Source organism: Rhea americana, unplaced genomic scaffold (genome assembly GCF_003343005.1).
Source record: "Rhea americana isolate MKP2758 unplaced genomic scaffold, rheAme1 scaffold_130, whole genome shotgun sequence".
NCBI classification, from domain to species: domain Eukaryota; kingdom Metazoa; phylum Chordata; class Aves; order Rheiformes; family Rheidae; genus Rhea; species Rhea americana.
The window spans coordinates 1,589,941-1,602,408 of NW_028185373.1; the positions used below are offsets into that span (position 1 = coordinate 1,589,941).

The 12,468-nt window shown below is 41.3% G+C and overlaps 1 protein-coding gene across 3 annotated transcripts in view; it reads left to right on the forward strand.

Annotated features, from left to right (window-relative positions):
- The first annotated feature begins 744 nt into the window (after positions 1-744).
- Positions 745-12,468, forward strand: part of SCAF4 (SR-related CTD associated factor 4) — a 46,818-nt gene continuing 35,094 nt past the window's right edge. For 2 of the 3 annotated variants that reach the window (XM_085297793.1, XM_085297794.1), the window contains exon 1: positions 747-1,064. In XM_085297793.1, coding sequence (XP_085153919.1) covers positions 1,035-1,064 — 30 coding nt within the window. In that variant the 5' untranslated portion in view covers positions 747-1,034. Of the gene's footprint in view, positions 1,065-12,468 lie in introns of all 3 variants that reach the window. The other variant, XM_085297795.1, reaches the window with a different exon arrangement.

The window sequence follows — 12,468 nt, forward strand, 5'->3', positions numbered from 1 at the left end:
TGGACTTGGGTCAAACGATGACCTTATAGGTTAAAACACACTGTACTATATGGCACAACACACTTCAGACTGCTATGACTGGCCATGGATACTAATATGTTGCTATAGCACTCGATGATGTGCTTGACAGATGTGCCCCTTAAGGGATACGACAGTCAATTAATGCCCCCGAAACTACGTTTTTGCAGGATATATGCAGTTTTCGCTTTAATACTAGCTCCCGTCGGTGGTTTGAACGCAGTCACTAACAGAAACGCTCCATCAAACCGGATTAATCACCTCATCATCAGCACGGAAGGCACATCACCGAGAACAGCCTTTCTGTTCTGACTGTTTTACAGTATCTAAGGCACGCGGCCACGCGAGCGCCTCTCCCCCTACCCCCACCTCCTACGACGACACAGCTCCGAGGGCGGGTTGCAACGCGGGCTCAGAGGCCAGACCCTCAGCCCACCAGCCATTTAAAAAAAAGAAAAAAAGGAAAAAAAAAAAGCGGTTCCGTAAGGACAAGCGCGGCAGCGGGCGCTGCCTTCACCCGCCGCCTCCCCGCCCCCACGCCGCGGCAGCGGCGAGCGAAGGGGCAGCACGATGGCGCCGAGCTGGACTTATCCCCCCGCCATTTCCCCTCCCCGGGGGCGGGGCTGGCGTGACATGGCGGGGGCCCGGCCCGCGACGGTCACGTGGTGCCTTTGCCGCGCCGCGCGCGCGCTCCCCCCTCCCCCCCCCGCCCCTTCGCCGCTCTCTCCTGTGGGTGGCGCGGGGTCGGGAGGCCTGCACGATCCCAGGGTGCTGTGCGCGGCGTGGGCTCCGCCATCCCGCTGGGAGTAGACGGTCTGCGCCGGGGCCCTGCCAGCGAGACGCCGCACGGAGCGAGCGAGCGAGGGAGGAAGAGGGCAGAGCGCGAGCCCCGCCGCCGCCGCCGCCAAACGGACATGCCCGCGCGGAGCCCCTGAGCGGGACCGAGCCGCCCCTCCTCCCCCTCCCTCCCCTCCCCTCCCTCCCCCGCGCGGACGCCCGCATCAGCCGCCGCCAACATGGAGGCCGTGAACGCCTTCAACCAGGAGGTGGGAGCCGGGGAGCGGGGGAGGGGAGCGCGGCGCGGCGCGGCGGGGGGCAGGCGAGCCGCCATCGCCCCCCTTCTCCTTCCCCCCCCCCCCCGCCGCCCTCCCCGCGCGCCGCTTCCGGCTCTGGGGCGCGCGGGCCCGGCCCGAGGCCTGCGGCGGGCAGGGCCCGGCCTGCGGCCTCCTCCCGCTCCCGGCCCCGGGGGGGGGGGGCGGCGAGGGTCTCCCGAGTAAGATGGAGGCGAGGAGGGCGAGGGCCCGCCGCGCTGGAGTTGCCGCGGCCTGAAGCGCTTCCCGAGCGACGCTGCAGCGGCCGGCCCGTGGAGGGGGAGGGGAAAGAGGGCTGAGGGGAGCCTCGCCGCCGCGCACCGCTGTGCTCCTCGGCCCGCTCGAGAGTGGCGGAGTTGCGAGGCGTTTCCACGGCGTGCGCCTTGATAAGGAAGCGTTTGGGGTGTTTGTGTGTGTGTGTGTGAGAGAGAGAGGAGGGAAGCGGCGTTTCGGGAGCGCGAGGCACTTTTATTTCCTAGCAGGGGTTTGCCATGTGAGCAGGCGGCAAACAGGATAGGCTGGAGGTTGAACAGAGAGAGGGAAATCTGCGAGGGCGCTTGTAGCTCGGCATAGCAACGATGGCTGGGGGTGAGGCTAGAGGATCTGTCCCGACACTGGGGGTGGTGGTGGTGGGGAAATCAGTGGAAGGCATTCAGCCTCTTTTTCATGGTGCACGGAAAGTCCCCGTGTCCATTTTTATGGTACTCTAGATACCCAGTCAGAACTTGAGACAGAGCAGACATGGATATTTTTCTATATTATATGACAAAATAACTCTAATCTGCACTTTCTAAAGCTTTTGTCCCATAATTTAAAATGATTTTTGGATTAGATGCAGCTCCTACTTCAGGTTGGTAGTTTGACTTTTGCAGATCATAACTCGTCATAATAGAACACACATTGTCATCACAGGTAATCAGTTAAAGCTAAAACGGAACCTGTTCCAGAATGTCTAATGCGTTTTGAAGGTTAGGTTGCTGTGCCTGTTTGCTGAACAGAAACAGGAAAAATGGCAGACTACTCTCATGTGATGAAGTCATAGTGTATAAAGTTCACTCCCTGCAACCGCTTGTCGGTTGCACTAGAGGATCACAACCAAAATAACTGAAAATCTACTCATCCTTAACTAAATTGTAAAAGTACAAAGTGAAATTTAGGTAGCAAACTTCGTATCTACATTTTTTTTTATTTGCCTTTTTTATGGGTGTGTGCTACACTGTTTTGAACCAGTGATATGTACAAGTACAAAGCATCATTCCTAAGTACATTAGAGTTGAATGGCATGTGCACTGCATTTTCAATTTTCCTGAAAACAGAAGACAAAAATATTCTTACTTGACTAAATAGAAACTCTGGCAAGTGGTTGTTTTCACTTAATTCATTTCACCATGTTGCTCCCCAATAAGATATAATTGTACAGACGGTGCTTAATGTTTTTCATACAACAAAAAATACTTTTTTACTGACCCAGTTGTTAAAGTATGTGTGACTTTAAACCAACAAGAGTGTGTCTTGGTATCCGAAGTCTAGCCACAGTTTTAGAAAATGGCACTTTTTAATTCTTGTATCTTCTTCAGACATAGTAAAAGCCTGATACTTTTGTCTGATACAGTCAGAAATAGTTTGTGAAATTCTGGTAACTGTATACTGAAACATGATATTACAACATGGAATTTCATTTGAACATCAGTTATGAGGAAGAAAACTGTACTTGCTAAAATCTCTTCTATGCATTCATTTGTACATACGAGTAGTTCCATAGGACTATTTATGCATAAAGTTCGCATGTTTCTAAATTCAGAGTTTGGATCTTTATGTAATTTCTGTGTTGATCATAGGTATGTATATGATATCAGATAATGACATAAAGTCTGTTTCTTAAATTGCCCTCTGAACTTCCCAGTGTTGTTATCTAAAGCTGTGCATGCAAAACAATACATACTAAAATTTCAGACGTCTCAGACTTTTTTTGATGAGGGGAAATTTACAGTCAAATATTATTAAATTTCTGACCTTTCTCAATGAAGGTGGAGAAAGTTGAAGAGATGTTTAGCAAAGGATTTCAGTGTTATTCACAATGTGATGGGAAAGTGAGTGTATGCGAAGAACTGTAGTGAGGTGGGCAGAGGAATCGACTGTCTTCCCTTATTTTCTCCTGCATAGAGGTTGTATGGACTACAGAGGTATACCAGTCTCTGCTTCACTGAATAGTTAATTATTTTATTGAGAGTAAAGTAGCTTCACAAAGAAGATCAAAGTTATCCCAAAATACCCTGTGGGTCAAGAATTCCTAAACTTACTGGTCAAAATAGCACCACTCTACAATACCATTGTAGAAAGAGAATTTTGGTTTTATAGTGGCAGCTTTAACTGCAGCAGCTGTGAGTTTTGCGCTGGATTTCCTATGTGTGCTAGAGGTGATCTGTTTCCAGCTTTACTGCTCCTCCTTGCATGGAAGGGGAGGTCACTAGCTCTTTGCTAGTCTATGTGACAGGAGGTGCCATTCATTGTATCATGTGAGAGGAGGTGCCATTCGTTGTGTCAGGTGGCTGTATGATCATTTGTGATCTGTTGAACTAATTTTGTGGTTACAGCAATCTTTTGGATGGAGAGAGACCCAAGTTCAAATCACTGCTGTAAATTAGATGTCTTCTAAACTATTAGCTTGGTATCCTCTTTTCAGAAAAAAAAAAGTTTAAGGAGGAAGAGAAAAACACCAGCACCATTACCTTTATGCAGGTTGTTTTGGTTGAAACTGTTCACCCGGTTCAGTAAAAATCATTAATAGTTTTGACTGTCTTAGGTTCTAGTTTCACTCAGTTCAGTTTTTGTCCTTTGGGTTATAGGCTTCTGATGGCATATGATTACGTTGCAGTGAAGTAACAAGTTTCTGCCTGTCCGCTACTTGTGATAACTATGTGATCTTAACTGCCCTTCTGAATTGTGAGGTAAAACTTAAAACAGAGAGGTTTGAGCTAATGCATTGCACTTAGCAATTGTGGTAAGCTAGGGAAGAACACTTAAGAGTCAATTCCTTTGGCACTGCTGATGGGTGGTAACTTACCTGGCTTGCGTAATTTGATCATGTTTGATTGTGTTGCCCACACTCTTAATCCTGTCCTCTGTATCTGTGTTTTGAAAGTACATTTACTGATGAATTTCTCTTTAAAATTTTCGTTGTTCTACAGAAATAAGCATGTGTGTGGTTCTCTTTTTCTTTTTTTTCCCTCAAGTCTAATTGCACTCTAAGCAAATACTACCAAGTGAATAGGTGGGACTTGATAGTTACATGAAATAGTATCTTTTTCCCTGGGAAAATTAGTTTAAACTCTGTTGGGATTCATGCATTGTTTGGTGTACATGGTTTGTCATATTAATAAGTACAGTGTAAGTAAGTTATAAAAGGTAACTTGTTAATGATGCAAAACTTGGATATGTTTTTTTTTTTTAAAAACAAGCTTTAAAGAAACACCTTTGCCATGATTCGTGAATTTGTAACCCTTGCCTTGTTTTCATTTAAACTGGAAGACTTCAGAGATGACTTATTAGTTGTCTTAGTTAGAGACTTACTGGTCATTGCTTAGAGACCAGAAATAGAGATTTCCAGACACTTTTGCTGCTGGAAGTAGAAAAAAGCCAAATTTGCTCTGTTGTAATTTTGTGTTTGTATTGAGTAATGGAGTATATTCATTTAACAATGTGTCTCATGTAGGTGTTCTGTTAAAAACTGTGATAGCCCCCTTCAGTGTCCCTGGTTCACAAACAGAATAGATATTTATGGGATATTTCTTTCAGGTTACAACTGCAGCTTGCTCCTTCACTATTTGTCCATACTTAATGAACAAAGCAATTGTATTTTGATCTAATATAGCAGTTTCATGCTAATGGTAGAATTCATTTTGGAGTTTGCATGCTCTTATTATAGTCTCCTTCCACTCCCCCAGTCCTTTTCTTTTTCACTCTGTTGCGCCAGCAGGCTTTATTTCCTTCTTTGGAGAGTAGTATTCACAGGTTTTAACTTGATAATTGAAACCTGGGCAACCTTTATTCTCTTTTGCGCCCTCTTCTTCCCCCACCCCACCCCAAGTCCTATAAATAGAGTTTGGCAGGATATCCTTCACAGTGGCTCTCCAGCAGTTTACTGAAACTCATGAATCCCCCTTAGTTTCCCTCTGTTGTATGGCAAAGCAGCAAGGACACAACTACCAGTATTTGCTGTTTGGAGGAAAGACTAACTGACCATCACCATCTTCTGTGCAATCTGGCACCCTTTGCTTTTGGAAAACAATGAAAGCTGCTACCTGTTACTGCTGCCTAAAACACTTCTCATATTCCAATAGGTGCAATAGGGTGCACTTTTAAGTGATTGCTGCTTCCCACATATGCTGGGAGAGTGCTTAAGCAGCAGTTCAAGTATTATTTGGATAGTGTAGAGGGGGAAGGATGAGATGAGAGAGCGCCATTACAGTTTTATACAGAATTTAATCTCTTATTTACTCTATGTCCAAGACTGAAATCATTGCAGAAGTAATGTGCACCTTTTTGGGGGGGAGGGAAGTTGCTTTGTTTGCTTTTATAACCTCTTCGCAGTAACTGAAAGAGCAGCATCACTATGATCCTGAAAGAGCTCTGTCTTTTTCTTCTGTACTAGCAAAACTGTTTCCAGAAATGTGGAAAGTTGCAACATCTTGTTAGAGATGTAGGAGAAGAAATGAGATGAGCAGCTTTTTAGGAAGCATGCAAGACTTCATGAGCATAGAAGTAAATACACTGATCCTAAGAGGCAGATAAATTTCAAAAAATTATGCTACCATTTTTATTTGAGTGTTTTTGTAGATCTTTCTCGCCAGTGATTCTGATTTTGTGACTAGTCTTTTTAGGCAATAGAAATAGCTTAGTGGATGAAGTATTATTTTTCTTGATTACCTGAGGTTCATATCTGGTCAAATTTAAATCTCGCTTTATTTTGCAAAGAATGTAGCCTGGCAGCCATGAATTTACGATGGTCTTGTACCTTCAGCAGCTCCCTGTATTTGATATGCTTCACAGATCATTCAAGAGTTTAAAACTTACATTAATCCCTTGAGATGTAGCTGAGAAGCAGAAGTTTGGTAGACATCATTACCTTTCTCCTTTTCTTAGAAGGTTAAGGAAGATTGGAGACCTGAAGAGGAAAGTAATTGACAGGTATTATAGGGGAAGGAAAATATATTCAACTAATAGATTGTCTCTGTACTCATGTATATTTAAAAAAAAATGTGTTAATAATAATGGTACTTTGTTAACAAAATAGTACAATATTTGTACTTGTTAGTCACAGCTATCATCCTTTTTCTGTAGGTATGTGAACAAGTAACTACAATTAATTATGTATAGTTGACTTGTAGTTTGGCTGCCTTGAGTGATTTCTAAATGCATGAATAAAATAGATTCCAAAAATGATGAATGAATACTGACTCTGGGTAGTGACCCAGAGTACTGACTGTGCCATCTGTGTGTGTAAACCCTGGTTAGAGAAATGTTCATGGACATGTTAAACTTGTTAAAGTTATTGAGGGCTTGTTAGACTACTCTTTGAAAGTTGGAGAAGGCAGGTTGAATGAGAGTATTGTAACAGTGGCCTGAATATTTGATATCCACTAATCACTGAACACTAGATTTCTTTCAGTAAATCATGCATCTATGCTCCCTCTTTTCTGTAGATTTTGTAAGTATATAAAACTGAGCCATGGCTCTTTATTTGTAAACAAAGGTGCATCTTAATCACAAAGAAACTTCAGCAGAAGAGCAAAGCCAGGAAAGTTGCTTCAGGACTTAAAAGGTAGTTTTACCTTCCCTTTTTACCTTTCCTACCATGTTATTTCATATTGGAAACAGGTAAGTAGACTTAAAAATATACATCAAGCTTGAGACACAGCAAAAGACCCCTGATCTTTTCTCTTCTGCGCCAGGGGCTTATCCTTGGGTGATACTGTTTCACTTCTTTCCAAGTAGTTACAGGCTTGGGAAGTGCAAGAGCCATTTTTTGTTTTTGTTTGTTTTTCCCTGACCTCTTGTCTTACATCTTTACTGTGCTGCCCTGTTACCTCTCTGGGAGCCAGCACCTCTCACTGCCTGGTTTTGATTTTCCTGTAAGGACCTCAGTAGCAAAAAGAAGCTGACAGGATTCCCACATTTTGCCCTGCTCTTTTTTTTCTAAGACGTGCTGTGCGCATACATGCTGTCTCTTTAACGTTCTTAGGCAAGGCTGTGGGTAAAAGGAAAATAGCGGTTCTCTTCTTTGCTTCAAAACCCCATGGTTCTATGCTTCTATGTAAAATAGATCCTCAAAAGGAGCAAAGTATAGAGTGTCGAAATGAATAATTTGCTTCTGGGAAGACTAAAGGCTATTATTCCATTCCTTCTCCTGCTACCCACCCCTCCCAGAATACCTTATCCGGGGGCTTGGATGTGAATTTGGACAGGTTCTATCTACAGTTTGAGTTGGAAAACGTGTTAGTTCTCTTGCTTAATCTCCTGCCACTCTACAGTACTTATGTACTTTGTCTTGAGTTTTAATTTGGGGGTCCTTACTAGCTTGCTCTCTGATAACAGGCAATACAGTTAGTGTCCCTGGTGCTATCCAGTAAGATTTAAAGAGTGACTCCTCTTTATTAACAAGTTACTAAGCCTGAAAATGAGCAGGTGAATCTTCCACATTTGAGGTTTTTGACACTATAAATTTTTTTGTTCTGTGCTTCCATATTGCTGTGGAAAGTACGCAGGAATAGTTTTGAATCATTGTTTTGTATTGTGGCTTGAGTATAGTAGGCAGTTTTGTACTTTTTTTTTGTTGTTGTACGTAGGTTGATACAGCAGTGACAAAGGAGATTCCTTTTTAAAGACCTGGTGTTCCCCCAGTGCTGCCACATTACATAGGCTTTCAAGTATAAGGAGGGAGGTTCCCGAAAAGTTTCAGAGTTCTTAAATTGTTACGTTATGCTAGAGCTTGTGTAACATTGGAATGCGTTTTTTCATATTACTTTGAACGTGTAAGACTATCATACCTGAAAGAGTAAAGACTTAAATTACTGAAATTGCCAGAACTGAACAAAGAAGCAAGTCTGGACTAGTCTGTAGGCTAGTTAGGCCTTACTTAAAAAGGCCTTTTTATTTCGTCTGTTTTCCTCTGCTCTCTCTCACCCTGCTGTGCTCCTCCTGCTAGTAAACAGGGCTTTCTTTTGTTGCTCAGTGCTGAAAGCCACTTTTCCTCAGTGTCTTAACTTGATAGCTAGGGTAGTTTTTGCTAGCAAAGAAGTGGGCTGTGGGGGGAGTAGACAGCAGAAATGAGAGCTTGGATCCATCACTATGTGGGGAAGGGTCATGCTTATTTCATTAACCAGTGGTGTCACTAGGTGGGGAAGGGTGGTAGGGAGCAACTGTGAAGCTGTTTGTTTTCTTTTTTTTTTCCAGACATCCACTTAGGGTGGGTAAGAACATAGTGTTAGAGAAATCATTTCCTCACAGGTCAAGCTTTACAGGGCAGAGCATTGCAGTGAAAGACCTCTGTTGTAAAGAAGTAGGTTGAAAAAGCTCTCAAGCTGCAAGTTATTGTTGCCTTTGTTATGTCTTTCAAAACTCATTGTTTTTTTTTTTTTTTTTTGTTTTTTGGTAGTGTAGGTTTTTGCATCAAGTTTGCTTCTTTAGCTGGTCCTGATGCCCTTTGATAGATTAGATATCTTTCAGTATTACTGAAAGGACACTCGTAAGGATGCTCCTCCAAAAATAGTCCTTTATTTTTTTTTTGCATATATTGATTTGAGAAATGTATGTACATGAAAGAGGATACAAGTCTGGGTGAATATATGCAGATGTAAAGGATGTAGAAATAGTCTTGCTGAAAAAGTTTCCAATCTGACACTGAAATTTCATGAGGAATTACTAAGGTTACTTAATTTTTAGATTTACCTTTTTCTTTAAAATATTTTTTTAAGCTTGTAACTATGATGCTGAAAATTAAATAAAAATCATCTTTAAAATACTTATTTGCTATTCTAAAAAGCTTGTGACAGTTTAAAAAGATAACAAGCTTTTGATTTTTTTTGATGCACTGTTCCAGAAGATAGGGTTGTGTGTCATGAGAGGGCAGAATGTATTTTTATATATGTATAAATATAGATATTTCAAATACATTTGCATTTTTGTTTGGTGCATTTTTTAGCAATAGTTCATTCTGAGCTTTACTCCCTGGAAATATCTGCAGGTACTGACCTCATTGCTTTTACTATGTTTATGTTGCTGTTGCCCAGAGTGCTCTCTGTAACAGCAAAGGAACAATTTACAATGGTCTTCTCAGTCCTATTCTTCCAAAGCTCTTGTTTATTTGTGGCTTATTAGCCTCCATTCTGACCTCTGATGTTCTTTAATTAATGGCTTTTCCAAGTTACCTTATTGTTTGTTGCATCCTTCCTTGCTACTTTAGTGCATCTAGCTGAATTCCCTTCTTCCTGCCCTCTGGCAGTTTGTTTCTCCTTGGATTCTTTTAGTCTCCTGTTATTACATCATTCTTGAGGTACCTTCTTTTCAGACACTTTTCTTCTTTTCTTTTTTTCTTTTTCTTTTTTTTTTTTGTGCTGCTGCTTGTTTATTATCATCTTCTGTCCAGCTACGAGTGCTCCCAGGTTCCTGGTTCTTTTCAGTTGTGTTTCTGAAGGACGAATGCTGAAATGCTACCGTGACACTGCTGCCTTTGTTCTCATGATACAGGACTGGCTCCTTTTGCTACAGGGCCAGGTGCTTCTTGGTGTGCAGTGGAAAGGATGTGGTATGGCTTTCATGCAATGTTGGCTCATTCTTTCCCCAATTCATCTCATTTTTCAGGCCTTCTGTTGGTTTGTTGATCTTTTCTTTTCCTTCCTCCCCCCCCCCGTCATTACCTCTTAAACAGATTTTCCAGTTTTAATGTTAGCATTGACTTTGTTCATCTAAAGAAATGCAGTTCAAAATTATTATTTTTTCAGTGAGTCACATCACAAACACTTTTCTTCTCCTTCTGTCTTTCATCTGATGGATTTTATTTGGCCATATCATGATTTCTGAGTGAGCAGGGATGTTAGCCTGTGGTAGGTTTTTATGGCTTGATTGGCTTTAAAATCAAGCATTCTGGCACTGGAACTTGCCTTTTGTGGAGATTAGTAATGGGAGGTTGTGGTCTTGACTTGATGTTGGTATTGACCAGGATATCTAGCTACCACTCTCTCAAGAGACAATCTTTCTTCAATCATATCTCCTGGAATAAGAGATTTAAGAAATGAATTAAGACAGTGATTAAGAAAGTAAATACATTTTTTTTCCTTACTCAGTTCTATTTGTATAAAGCATTTGTTTTGGTTTAGTGAAAGTTCTGTTACCACTTTACTTGCTTTTAGGTATTTTAGTCTCTTATATTAGTTTATGCTAAGTTGTTTATCACATTTGTGGCTAGTATTCAGGGCCTCTACTTTTTCTGTATTTTATTGTGAGGAGGAAAATCAAATGATGTAATGCAGAACAGTTTTTCTGTGATTTTCTGTGAAAATTTTAAGGTAAAAAGATTATGTAAATATAGGAAATACTGAAGACCTGTGTGCGCGCTTTTTGCTTTACACAAATCGTGACAATCTAAGGGTTCTACCTTTATTAAGCAACAGCTAAATAGCTGGTAAGTTTGTGGGAAGAACACAAAATATTTAGTCGACTGGAGTACTTAATCATGAACTGTAAGATGAAAGGAGGAGTTAAAAAGCAGTAGTGGAAAGATATGGCTTCTCTTTCTACTTGGAAGATGGGAAGTAAGATTGGAGAAAACTGTACTGTCAAGCCAAGTGGAATGTGCTTCCAGCTCTACGGACAGTAGACCAAAAGAATTCTCTCTACAAAATAAAAACATTGGCATACGGTATAATTTTTACAATTAGTTATTTTATGATATGAGATTATCATAGCAAGTTATGGAATATATAGAATTCACTATAGGCACAGAGCAAGCAGACTAGTCCAGAATGTGGTGAGATGTATATGGGATTTTGGTTTCTTCTTGTGCATGTACATGCATGCTTATGAGTGCTGGTGCAGGGCTACCATTTAAAAAGACTCTCCCCACCCCTCAAAAAAAACCCCAAAATCTCCTGTTCCCCTGTCCTCTCAAAATACTGCTGTATGAAGCCAAGGGCAGAAGCAGGCAAGAACGTTGCCTTGTTTCATTGGTGCTGTGGACTGGGGAAGCTAGTACTCGTGTTTCCTCCCCTTTGTGTTGCCCATGTGGGTGTTCTACCAACTCTGATGGTTATATGTGCAAGTTTTTAATTTCAGTCTGTAAAATGCGAGGCTAATGCTTGTTTTCAGGATCATTGTGAACGCTGCAAGACAGAGTGGTGTTTTCTTAGAAATACCTGGGCGTTTTTTTCAGAACAAGGCATTTCTGTTCAAAACTTTGTGGAAGTGTTTTGTAATAGAATTCCTCGCTTGGGAGATGAGATATAAGTTGTGGTAATGTCATCTGTAAATATGAAGATTGGATTTTTTTTTTCCACTAAGATTTTTGCTCGTATTTGAAGAACCTACTTATTCTACCAGTATTCTATATGTTTTGAATACAGAATATGCCTTTTGTGAATTCAGAAATATTTTTTTTAATTATTATTCTAATCTAGTACTTATGATTCCCTTTTTATTCTTAATGGTCTTAGAAGAGCAACACTCTTCCTAACTTTGGTATAATTAAAACCTAGTGAAGTAGAGTACCTGGGCTACGTTTAAAGAAACTAAATTGTAATGAATCCTGTAAGTCAGGTTCACAGTGTGCCTTAAATTGTCATTCTTAAAGACTAGCCACTTTTGAAACCTTTGGCCTAAAGGAATTAACTTTTCCACTGGTGACATTAGCATGGAGAATAGTTTGGAGGATTCCCCAGAACAGTTGATACAGTTAACTTTAATAGTAACGTGATATGTCCACAGCAAACTAAGTAGTAAATATCTCCATTAAAGACATTTGCAATGCCTCGATATGGCAGGATAATTTGAAAATTTAGTATAGATTTGGTCATCCATCAGGATGACTTGTAAGCAAATTAGCTAAAGGCATATACCAGTCTTGATGTCTGTAGATCCATCTTATTTCTTTTTCTAAACAGACATTCAGGCTAATTTAACCCTATACTTTATTCTACTTTATATTGTTTCTTTAAAATGGTGACTCCCTAAACCATAACTTAGCAGATACCTGTTGTTAGACATAAATGGAGCTTTGACAGCAACCTTATCAAAAGCTTGTGAATTGGTGAATGTGGGTTAGTTCCAAAAGGAAAACAATCTAGAAAGCTCTGCCTGTTAGTCCCCT